The 12294-nt window shown below is 58.0% G+C and overlaps 1 protein-coding gene across 1 annotated transcript in view; it reads right to left on the bottom strand.

Moving 5' to 3' along the window:
- Positions 1-605: 605 nt before the first annotated feature.
- The window catches only part of MRTFB (myocardin related transcription factor B), a 61646-nt gene continuing 49957 nt past the window's right edge, over positions 606-12294 (bottom strand). The window contains 6 exon segments of the mRNA XM_048494184.1: positions 606-2722; positions 2725-2771; positions 3507-3567; positions 6201-6338; positions 7291-7446; positions 7941-8954. Of these exon segments, the coding sequence (XP_048350141.1) occupies positions 2234-2722; positions 2725-2771; positions 3507-3567; positions 6201-6338; positions 7291-7446; positions 7941-8954 (1905 nt within the window). The 3' untranslated portion in view covers positions 606-2233.

Below are 12294 nucleotides of genomic sequence, written 5' to 3'. Positions count from 1 at the left end.
AATGCTGTCCCCTACTCTGGGGTCAAGAAGGAATTTCCCTCCACGCCAGATGGGTCAGGGGTCCTGGAGGGTTTTTGCCTTCCTCTGGGCATAGAACGCGAGTCACTGGGAGAGAAGGTAGTTGTGAAATTTTGTGTGTGTGTGTCGTACAGGGGGTTGGACTAAGTGATTCTCAAGGTCCCTTCCAGCTCTATCTTTCTCTGCGTCGACTCTACAAAGCAAAATTGTACCGTTTGAATTGGCCGCTTTTCCGCAGTAGCTTTACGAGAAACTCTTTTCCTACTGTACCGCTGTTCTGTCTCGTCTGCTTTGGCTCCAGATTTGAGCACAGATGCCGCATGCCAATTGAATAAATGCCACACTACAGAGATATGAATTGGATCGGTTTAGATTTGCCACTGCCGATTCGTACTCCTGTGCCAATTTTAATGGGATCCGTGCTTGCACTGCCACTCACACGATCAGGAGTTCGAGTCCCCTGTGGGTCAGATATCCTGGCAGCTGGCTCATGGTCAACTCAGCCAGCCAGCCATTCCTTGGTCGGTAAATGATTCCCTAGCACATAGCTAGGGGGTAAAGAATAGCCGGGGAAAGCAATGGCAAACTACCCCACAAAAACGGCTTGCCTATGAAATCACTGCTTGCAGCGGTACCCCTGGCTCGGACATGACTGAAGGGGAAACTTCACCTTTTTAAAAAAAGATATGACTATTATTTTGAACAAGGCCACAAGTGCAGAAAGACTGTTGGTCATCAGCTACAGTCTAAAACCCGATCGCTTCCTATGACTCCCAAAAGTCAAATTATTTCCTTGCCTCGAGACTGAGAAGAGAACCTGGTTTTAAGAAAAATGCTATTAAAGCAGGATAAAGCACGGTTCCTCCCTCATAGCTTGAGCGGAGTCTGAAATGAGGACCCTGTGGAACGATTGTGGTTTTCAAAAGAGTCCTTCAGGGGATTAGAAGAACCTCCTAAAACGGTGGAGTTTCTGAGTGTAGCTCAGGAGCTAAGCAGTCTATGAGATTATCGACCTCAAATGTGCAGTTCCATGTTGTACTGAACAAGAAAAGAAGGCCTTGGTATAGAAAGTTCAGGGGCAGAGTGTTTCTTTCTGCACTCAAGCACCTCTCCTTCCCTTGCTCCCCTTCACCCACCTCAAACAAAGAGTTAGTCCCCATGACTGTCTCTTTGGGAAGAGCTTACAGTGGTCCTAGCATCTCCAGTTAAATAGCAACCAAGGCAGAGCTTGTGCCCACTGGACAATAGCAGGGTAGATGGTTCAAATCTTTGTACATGGCAACTTTTAAATGTCTTACACAATTCCTCCTTGATGGACAGGTTTTGCCCTACAGCACTTCTTTGGAAGAAAGCCAAATTTCACTCACTACGCTAAGGAGAAGGAACATCTGTCATTTATACTCACGATTTAATTTTTTTTTTTAAAAAAGTGGAACATTCAGAATTCTGAGAGGAAAACAAACAGATCTCCTCTCCTCCCAAGCGACGTTCAGACAAGATTTTGTATTCTGTCTGTCTAGTTCTTAGGAGGAAATCCTGCCCGGAAGAACTGAGGAACAACTGGATGTAAATATATAAATACCTGAAAATACCTTGTCAGTCATATAGATGAACGGGCGTTTCAAATTGCATGGCCTATGGTGCCTTTTTGGTGTGAGCCGCTCTGCTTCCTAAAATTTCTCCGGGCACGTATTAACGTCACAAGTCAATACTTTGATTTAAAAGTCTGCGTTGCGTGTGTGCAGGTGCGTGTGCGTGCGTGTACGGGGGCTTGCTTTAAAAAGTCAGGAAGCAATCCAAAACATGGTCAGTTTTCAACTGTGCCTAAAGGTCCACCGGTCTTCTTCAAAACGCACCTTAAACTTGGCTCAGGCTGTTCACAGGAACAGTCAGGTGCAGTGTTAGAAGCCTTTCCTCAAACAGCCTTTCCTCAAACAGATGCTACCGTCTCTGCTACCACACACTAAGATCCAATCCCTCGCCAGCAACAGAACGTCCAACAGTTGAAAAGCCTCCTTCTGACTCTCTTATCTTCGTGGAACATTTTTAATCACTTTCCTAGAAGCACTTTTTATGCTTTAAATATATATATATATCTCATCCCTAAACATCATTCAAAAGATGATCCCAAACGTAAGGATAATGAAACCATGGACCTGTAGCGTAAATAGAGCTTTTAAAACCATGCTCCGCTATGCTTTGCCCCCCGTGGCAGTTAGTCCCAGTGCAACTGCAGATCTTGGGGATCGAGGAAATCGGCTGAAAACATACTTGGAGTTGTTGCGCTGAGGGGTGTCAACCCCGACGAACTGTTTGGCATGGTGATGTCCAGCCATTCCATGTTATCTAAATTTGTGTCCGGAAGATCGAGAGATAAACAGGAACTAGTCGTGGTGAACTGCGAGTCGGCTGTTTCCATCGGTGACTGTGAATGATCTATAATGCCCGAATGGTTAAGGAGGTCGTTTTGAAGGTCCTCGATGAGAGAGAAGGGTCCTCTGTCCTCGCTGCCGCTCCCCAACGGAGGCATTTCGTTCCCTGACGGCAGAGTTCCTTCCAAGAGGGCTTCCAGCTGGTTCTCCAGACAGATAGAGAAATTGCTTGTGGATTCTAAGGAGAGGGGAGGGGCCATTTGGACTTGGGGCGGCGGGCGAGACACCACTGTGTTCACCGGCATCGTGGTGATACTGGCGGTGACCCGGTTCGCATTTTGGAAATCAGAGAGGGCTCTTCCTTGGTGGGCAGGGAAATCTCTGCTTGCAAGAAAGGAAAAACAACATGTAGATCAGTAAAGGGATTTCATCGCAAGCATAATTGGGACCAAAAAAATACACTCGCTCACTCCGGTGTCAAGTTTTTCATGCTCCTGGCAAGCTGAAGCTATGTGACTCCTGGACAAGGTGAAAGACTACTGAGCCTAATGTAACACGAGGCGGTTGTGAAACCTCCTCGCAGCCACCATCTGGAGAACTGCACCAGGTGCGGCTCACGAGACACATTTCCCAGAATGCCCTGCACAAAGGATTCAGGCAGCTAGTCCCTTGCCAAAGAGCCAATCATGTTCTCCTTGCAGTGACGTGTCATGAGGCTGCTTTCATAGGATTTCAGGCAGCTGGGGTCCACAGAACGGTTGCACTGATCTCTTCAGCACAGCGGGTTTCAACTGGATTACTCGGGCTCAATGAAACACATGGCAAACCCCTGCTGGTTAAAGAACTGTCATAAATTGGTCTGATGCGCTTAAGAGTTTGAGGCTGGGGCGCCGCCCAACGGATGCGGCCGAAGTTTATTCGCCCGGCCAACACCACACTGAGAGTTAGCTTCCTTTCTATCCTGCTTAATGAAGAATGCAAAAACAAGCATGGTTTGCTCATCCCATAATTCTGTCACGTGGCTTCCTGCCATTCCCATGGCACCCTGCTCCGCTCCAGGCTACACTGAAACAGGACGTTGTTTCTCTGGTGATCGGTGCTTTTGATCTGACTTACCTCCGCTCTTAATGAGGATGTCGAAGAGGTCGTCCATCTGCTGGCTGTGTGCACAGGAAACCTGTAACACAGAGAGATTGACTCTCATCACACAAACCCTAATTAATTAATTAATTAATTATTGGGTTTTGTATACCGCCCTACCCCCGAAGGGCTCTGGGCGGTGAACAACATAAATCACATATATACAATAACCCTTAAATACATTAAAAACAATTTAAAACGCAGCGATCAGTAACAAACAATGTCCGCAATAACCCTCATTAAAACCCTCCCAAAAGGGGGAATAAAACGGGTCCCATAGATGGTAAGAGATCCAGAAAGATGAAGAAGAGGGGGCACCTATCAGCGACTGGACACTCCAAAAGCCCGGTGGAACAAGCTCCGTCTTACAGGGGCCCTGCGGAACTCTCACCAAAGATCCCGCAGGGCCTGGACAGCTGGAGGAAGAGCGTTCCACCAGGCAGGGGCCAGGGTTGTAAAGGCCCTGCAATTGGGGAAAAGGGTCCGGGTTGTTGTTTTTTTTGTCTAGCTCAGGGGTAGGGAACCTGCGGCTCTCCAGATGTTCAGGAACTACAATTCCCTGGTCAGCCTACCAGCATACGTAGCCAATTGGCCATGCTGACAGAAGGCCTGATGGAAATTGCCTCGGTTCCTGAACATGTCAAAAGGAGAACCGCAAAAGGTTCATAACATCGGTCTAGTCTGCATGTCAGGGGTCTTAGGTGAGGACTGGGCGGCAGCGTGGGCTAGCGGCGTCCCCGCCCTTTGTGTTTAGAACGGGGACAGTATTCAAGATTCCACTGGCTCAAGGCTGCAGAAGGGGCACTGTGTCACTTGCAAAAGGATCCCCCCCCTGAACAGCCAAATCTGGTGCAGGTTTCCATTCATTCAGGTGAATACCAGGCAAGACTTGGCAGTTTTGCAAGACGTTTAAAAAGAAATACTCCAAACGGCGGAATTGGCAACCTGACCCAGCGAGTGTTTCATTCGCTGAGAGGAAGTCACCTCTGGAGATCAAGCGGGAACTTCATGATGGCAGCGTGATAGTGATGGACGGAGAGACATCACCAAACAAGAACATCCCGCGAAACAACTGCTCGCATGCCTAATTCCACGGGCAGCGTTTGCTCTCTTGTTAGAATTCACAGTCAGTTACAACATACAAAACCGATACCTTCACAAAAACAAGCTGAAACCCTAGCACAGATGCAGCTTTAGAGGAGCAACTGTGGCACAAAGGTTGGAGGGTTGGACTACGAGTCAAAGGGTTCAAATCCCCACTGTGCCTGGAAGGACAGACAGGGGATCCCGGGTCAGTCACCCTCTCTTTTTCTAAGCCTAACCCACCTTCGAAGAAGAAGAAGAAGAAGAAGAAGAAGAAGAAGAAGAAGAAGAAGAAGAAGAAGAGGAAGAAGAAGAAGAAGAAGAAGAAGAAGAAGAAGAAGAGGAGGAAGAAGAAGAAGAAGAAGAAGAAGAAGAAGAAGAAGAAGAAGAAGAAGAAGAAGAAGAAGAAGAAGAAGAAGAGGAGGAGGAGGAGGAGGAGGAGGAGGAAGAAGAAGAAGAAGAGGAAGAAGAAGAAAAAGAAGAAGAAGAAGAAGAGGAAGAAGAAGAAGAAGAAGAAGAAGAAGAGGAGGAGGAGGAGGAGGAAGAAGAAGAAGAAGAGGAAGAAGAAGAAGAAGAAGAAGAAGAGGAAGAAGAAGAAGAAGAAGAAGAAGAAGAGGAGGAGGAGGAGGAGGAGGAGGAAGAGGAAGAAGAAGAAAAAGAAGAAGAAGAAGAAGAGGAAGAGGAAGAGGAAGAGGAGGAGGAGGAGGAAGAGGAGGAGGAGGAGGAGTTTGGATTTATATCCCGCTTTCTCTCCTGTAGGAGACTCAAAGGGTCTTATAATCTCCTTTCCCCTTCCCCCTCACAACAAACACCCTGTGAGGTAGGTGAGGCTGAGAGAGCTCAGAAGAACTGTGACTAGCCCAAGGTCACCCAGCTGGCACGTGTTGGAGTGCACAAGCTAATCTGGTTCCCCAGATAAGCCTCCACAGCTCAAGTGGCAGAGTGAGGAATCAAACCTGGTTCCTCCAGATTAGAATACACCTGCTCTTAACCACTACGCCACTGCTGCTGCTCATAGGGTTGTTAACGTGGAGGTGGTGGAGAATCACACCAGTTGCCTTGGGGAGGAAGGAGAGTCTAAAAATGGGACAGAGGGACACAGAATGAATGGATCACACATCAGAGGAGCCCATAGCAGGACTCAGGAACACAAGCAAGAACCCCTCTCCACAGGGATAGAGATAGAGACTCTGTAAGGGTAGAGACAGCCACATTGGGTCACCGCAGGAGGCACGGGGCGGAGATTAACAGAGAGCTGTGCTATCTTCTTTCACTTTCACCCAGTCCATGGCTAGTCACATGATCTGGAAACGAATGGGAAATAGCCCACAGGCTGCTGAGCATTACAAGGTGTAACTAAATTGAGGACAGAGTTCAGATCTGCACCGTCTGCTAGAGAGGACAGGAAGTCCAAGAGAGAAGTTTTGGAGAAGATGCTGCTGCTGCTGGGGTAGAAAAATGAAGGGAGACACGTCACCTTTAACCCCTCACTGGTTGCTAGAGCGGCCACTAGGCCGAAACAAGGACATGACCATTCTACCGAAGATGGATACACGTATCAGGCACTACTTGTGGCGTATACCCTACCTCTTGTTGGGAAGCCTGCACGCTGCGTGTCTGTTTTATGGCTTCTTCATAGCGTGGGGGATCTTTCGTCTTGGTTACTGATTGGCTGAATAGAGGCTGCCGGATGCCGTACTGCTGAGACTGAGGCGGTGAGGCCGGCTGCATGGAAAAAGAGCAGAAGTCAGGAAACCCAGGAAGGCCTTAGAAGGCCCCCCTGTAGAGATTCAGAAAGTTTTTGCCTTGGGAATCAATAATGCATGTTGTCATCTCTCCCTGCAACCCCCACCCTCAAGCTAGCAAAAGGATGCATGCAAAATAACTATTTATGGCTGAGCAATTGGTATAGCCTGCAATCCTCTAGATTCACCCAGATTTGGGTCTGGATCCCACCCTATCCTGAACGCTCTTGAGTTCCCAAAGTCCTTGTTCAGAAGCTACCAATCTTGATCCTCCTTGATCTGAGATGGCAAATGCCTTAGCAGACCAGGTGCTCAGGAGCAGGAGCAGCAGCAGAAGGCCACTGCTTTCACCTCCTGCCTGTGAGCTCCCAAAGGCACCTGGTGGGCCACTGCGAGTAGCAGCGTGCTGGACTACATGGACTCTGGTCTGATCCAGCAGGCTCTTCCTTATGTTCTTAAGGCCATTGCTTTCACCTCCTGCCAGTGAGCTCCCAAAGGCACCTGGTGGGCCACTGCGAGTAGCAGAGTGCTGGACTAGATGGACTCTGGTCTGATCCAGCAGGCTCTTCCTTATGTTCTTAAGGCCATGGCTTTCACCTCCTGCCTGTGAGCTCCCAAAGGCACCTGGTGGGCCACTGCGAGGAGCAGAGTGCTGGACTAGATGGACTCTGGTCTGATCCAGCAGGCTCTTTCTTATGTTCTTAAGGCCATTGCTTTCACCTCCTGCCTGTGAGCTCCCAAAGGCACCTGGTGGGCCACTGCGAGGAGCAGCGTGCTGGACTAGATGGACTCTGCTCTGATCCAGCAGGCTTGTTCTCATGTTCTGAAGCAAGTAGCTACCAACTTCTCAAAAATTTGAGTCTCTTGCTCAAAACTGAGACAAATCCTCTCTCACGCGTTACATGGCCTGTGGACCGGAAAAGGAGAGATACCTTCTGAGGAGCGCTGGGTCCGTTTTGCACCAGGGGGGCTTGGTTTCCTGAGCGGACAGCTGCACTGGATGCCTGACTAAACAAAGGTTGTGGCACGGCTGTCACTGACTGGTTTTGATATGAAAACACTGCGTTTGGTGAGGTAGACGGAAATACCTGTGAAAACAGAAAGGGTTTACGCCGGTTACAAATACTTTAAATAACACAAACGCGACTTACAATGGCAACAAAGCAGTTTCTAATACAGCCAGCGATTAATACGATCAATCGGAAAGTAGTCAAGTCTGGAAAGGACCCGATGCTTTCCCAGTTTTTGAAGCCTCCACAGATGATGATGGAGAAGAAGATGAAGAGTTTGGATTTATACCCCACCTTTCTCTCCTGTTAAGGGGACTCAAGGCGGCTTACAAGCTCCTTTCCCTTCCTCTCCCTACAACAAACAAACACCTTGTGAGGTAGGTGAGGCTAAGAGAGTTCTGAAGAACTGTGACTAGCCCAAAGTCACCTAGCAGGAATGTAGGAGTTCACCAGATAAGCCTCTGCCACTCAGGTGGAGGAGTGGGGAGTCAAACCTGGTTCTCCAGATTAGAGTGCACCTGCTCTTAACCACGACACCACGCTGGCTCTCAAGGAGAGGAAAGCTTTCCTACCTGTACCTGGACGTTGCGCACAGGAAGCTGCACTGAAGTGGCTGGATTTGGACCCTGGAGAGGGAGAGGCAGAAGCAGCTGGGCGGTCCCCTGTGTAGTAAGGACAGTCTGGGGAGGAGCCACCATGGCCGTCGGAGGCTGCCCCTGCGAGCTGACGTAAAACTGAGACACGATGTTCGGGGGTTCCGCTTTGGCCACAGGAACCTCCTGCTTGATAACAGGAGCCTTTTTGGCAATGAGATTCTGGGCCCCCACGGAGGCAGCTTGCCCCACAGATGGGCCGGCTTCAGACAGTGACGGTCTTCCGTCAGAGCAGTTGACAAAAGCGACTTCCTCTTTGACTATCGCGCCAACGGACTTCCGGTTCAACGCGGGCGCTGGACCCTGCGGGGCTGGTGGGGGCTGCTGGTGGCCCCTTTTCTCCACCTCCAGCTGCATTTTCAGCACCTCGACCAGCTTCTGCTCCTGTTCCAGTTTTTGTTTGAGCTCCTCGATCTGCCTCTCTTTCTCTTTCAGCCGGCGGTCCTTCTCGGCGGCTGCGAGTTCCGCGCCTCCGTCAATGAGGCCGTCTTCGTTCGCGGGCGCTCGGGCGGGAGACGTGCCCGGGAGCTGCGGGGGCGACATCAGGGTCATGATTTCAGTCAAAGTGTCGGCCATGGTGGCGTCGTCGGCGCTGAGATTCGAGTGCTCCGAAGGAGACGGGGAGATGGGCAGGGAGGAACTGAGGCATTCCATATTCGCTGACTTGCCACCAGTTCCAACCACCGGGGTTTCCGAAGGAAAGCAGGGGACGGACGTCGCGGCCGGCTTGTTTAGGGTACTGACAGGGAATATGGCAGCTATTTCCCCAGGATTATTTATACTGTTCGAGGACGTCGTGGCAGCCAGTGCGTTGCTGGAGCTGACAGAATTGTTATTAAGATCCTGATAGGATTTCAAGCGCTCAATAAGGTCCATTTTTGTTCCAGACACAGGTAATCCCCTCAGTTTTAGTTCCATTTTCAGTTCAGCTACCTGAGATGGGGGAAAAAAGGAAATTAAAAATTAGGCTGTGAAGGACAACTAGCCTTTCACAAGCTCTCAGGCATGTCTGAACACCTGAGGTTCCCCTTTTCACAGTTGCCTCTGTTAACGTCACCTCTTGTGCATGTGCAGAGATATTACCAGCACTGCAGTTCATGGGTAAAGACCGGGACCCAAGTGGAAGATCTCAACGAAGCCCCAGATCGAAGGCAGAGCGTCCAGCTTATACTTTATTCTGGAGAAAGGATTTTTCTCCTTTGGCAGTAGTTATGTATCTGTATTTCTCAGGCTCAGAGGATTAACCTCATGTTTAACGTTAATTAAAACTGTGTTTTTGTGGTTGGAAATGATTTCATTTTAAACTGCCTTGGACGTGTTTTTGGAGAAAGGAGCACACGTATGTGTAATAATTAATCGAGCGGATAGGAAAGTCACCCAAAGCATCAGCTCAGCTGGCACAAATGTTGCATTTTGAAGCTTAGCATCTTGGCTATGATTCAGCAAAAGGTAAGTGCATGAATTTACATCACCAGCTGCAGAGCAGGAAAGAACTGGCGTATGCCTGTGACAAGTAATGCTCAGAGCTCTGCCATTCAATAGTGATAATGTTTGGGGCTTCAATCCAAGAAGATGTTTGGGGCTTCAATAGTGGAGAGTTTGGGGCTTCAATCCAAGGACTGCCCTGTTTACTAGAGGTCTCTCTCCTTTCGCGCACAGAGGACCATGCAAAACACATGTGCAGCCCAGGTTCGGAGCAAGTGGGGATCTCAGCAACCACCCCGTTGGTTCTAAAGCAGGGGTAGGGAACCTGCGGCTCTCCAGATGTTCAGGAACTACAATTCCCATCAACCCCTACCAGCATGGCCAATTGGCCATGCTGACAGAGGCTGATGGGAATTGTAGTTCCTGAACATCTGGAGAGCCGCAGGTGTGGGGGGGGGGGGGGGTGGGGGGGGGGGGGGGTGGGGGGGGGGGGGGGTGGGGGGGGGGGGGGGTGGGGGGGGGGGGGGGTGGGGGGGGGGGGGGGTGGGGGGGGGGGGGGGTGGGGGGGGGGGGGGGTGGGGGGGGGGGGGGGTGGGGGGGGGGGGGGGTGGGGGGGGGGGGGGGTGGGGGGGGGGGGGGGTGGGGGGGGGGGGGGGTGGGGGGGGGGGGGGGTGGGGGGGGGGGGGGGTGGGGGGGGGGGGGGGTGGGGGGGGGGGGGGGTGGGGGGGGGGGGGGGTGGGGGGGGGGGGGGGTGGGGGGGGGGGGGGGTGGGGGGGGGGGGGGGTGGGGGGGGGGGGGGGTGGGGGGGGGGGGGGGTGGGGGGGGGGGGGGGTGGGGGGGGGGGGGGGTGGGGGGGGGGGGGGGTGGGGGGGGGGGGGGGTGGGGGGGGGGGGGGGTGGGGGGGGGGGGGGGTGGGGGGGGGGGGGGGTGGGGGGGGGGGGGGGTGGGGGGGGGGGGGGGTGGGGGGGGGGGGGGGTGGGGGGGGGGGGGGGTGGGGGGGGGGGGGGGTGGGGGGGGGGGGGGGTGGGGGGGGGGGGGGGTGGGGGGGGGGGGGGGTGGGGGGGGGGGGGGGTGGGGGGGGGGGGGGGTGGGGGGGGGGGGGGGTGGGGGGGGGGGGGGGTGGGGGGGGGGGGGGGTGGGGGGGGGGGGGGGTGGGGGGGGGGGGGGGTGGGGGGGGGGGGGGGTGGGGGGGGGGGGGGGTGGGGGGGGGGGGGGGTGGGGGGGGGGGGGGGTGGGGGGGGGGGGGGGTGGGGGGGGGGGGGGGTGGGGGGGGGGGGGGGTGGGGGGGGGGGGGGGTGGGGGGGGGGGGGGGTGGGGGGGGGGGGGGGTGGGGGGGGGGGGGGGTGGGGGGGGGGGGGGGTGGGGGGGGGGGGGGGTGGGGGGGGGGGGGGGTGGGGGGGGGGGGGGGTGGGGGGGGGGGGGGGTGGGGGGGGGGGGGGGTGGGGGGGGGGGGGGGTGGGGGGGGGGGGGGGTGGGGGGGGGGGGGGGTGGGGGGGGGGGGGGGTGGGGGGGGGGGGGGGTGGGGGGGGGGGGGGGTGGGGGGGGGGGGGGGTGGGGGGGGGGGGGGGTGGGGGGGGGGGGGGGTGGGGGGGGGGGGGGGTGGGGGGGGGGGGGGGTGGGGGGGGGGGGGGGTGGGGGGGGGGGGGGGTGGGGGGGGGGGGGGGTGGGGGGGGGGGGGGGTGGGGGGGGGGGGGGGTGGGGGGGGGGGGGGGTGGGGGGGGGGGGGGGTGGGGGGGGGGGGGGGTGGGGGGGGGGGGGGGTGGGGGGGGGGGGGGGTGGGGGGGGGGGGGGGTGGGGGGGGGGGGGGGTGGGGGGGGGGGGGGGTGGGGGGGGGGGGGGGTGGGGGGGGGGGGGGGTGGGGGGGGGGGGGGGTGGGGGGGGGGGGGGGTGGGGGGGGGGGGGGGTGGGGGGGGGGGGGGGTGGGGGGGGGGGGGGGTGGGGGGGGGGGGGGGTGGGGGGGGGGGGGGGTGGGGGGGGGGGGGGGTGGGGGGGGGGGGGGGTGGGGGGGGGGGGGGGTGGGGGGGGGGGGGGGTGGGGGGGGGGGGGGGTGGGGGGGGGGGGGGGTGGGGGGGGGGGGGGGTGGGGGGGGGGGGGGGTGGGGGGGGGGGGGGGTGGGGGGGGGGGGGGGTGGGGGGGGGGGGGGGTGGGGGGGGGGGGGGGTGGGGGGGGGGGGGGGTGGGGGGGGGGGGGGGTGGGGGGGGGGGGGGGTGGGGGGGGGGGGGGGTGGGGGGGGGGGGGGGTGGGGGGGGGGGGGGGTGGGGGGGGGGGGGGGTGGGGGGGGGGGGGGGTGGGGGGGGGGGGGGGTGGGGGGGGGGGGGGGTGGGGGGGGGGGGGGGTGGGGGGGGGGGGGGGTGGGGGGGGGGGGGGGTGGGGGGGGGGGGGGGTGGGGGGGGGGGGGGGTGGGGGGGGGGGGGGGTGGGGGGGGGGGGGGGTGGGGGGGGGGGGGGGTGGGGGGGGGGGGGGGTGGGGGGGGGGGGGGGTGGGGGGGGGGGGGGGTGGGGGGGGGGGGGGGTGGGGGGGGGGGGGGGTGGGGGGGGGGGGGGGTGGGGGGGGGGGGGGGTGGGGGGGGGGGGGGGTGGGGGGGGGGGGGGGTGGGGGGGGGGGGGGGTGGGGGGGGGGGGGGGTGGGGGGGGGGGGGGGTGGGGGGGGGGGGGGGTGGGGGGGGGGGGGGGTGGGGGGGGGGGGGGGTGGGGGGGGGGGGGGGTGGGGGGGGGGGGGGGTGGGGGGGGGGGGGGGTGGGGGGGGGGGGGGGTGGGGGGGGGGGGGGGTGGGGGGGGGGGGGGGTGGGGGGGGGGGGGGGTGGGGGGGGGGGGGGGTGGGGGGGGGGGGGGGTGGGGGGGGGGGGGGG

Source organism: Sphaerodactylus townsendi, linkage group LG04, assembly GCF_021028975.2.
Source record: "Sphaerodactylus townsendi isolate TG3544 linkage group LG04, MPM_Stown_v2.3, whole genome shotgun sequence".
Classification (NCBI taxonomy): Eukaryota; Metazoa; Chordata; class Lepidosauria; order Squamata; family Sphaerodactylidae; genus Sphaerodactylus; species Sphaerodactylus townsendi.
This window is presented reverse-complemented; position numbering and strand designations above follow the sequence as displayed.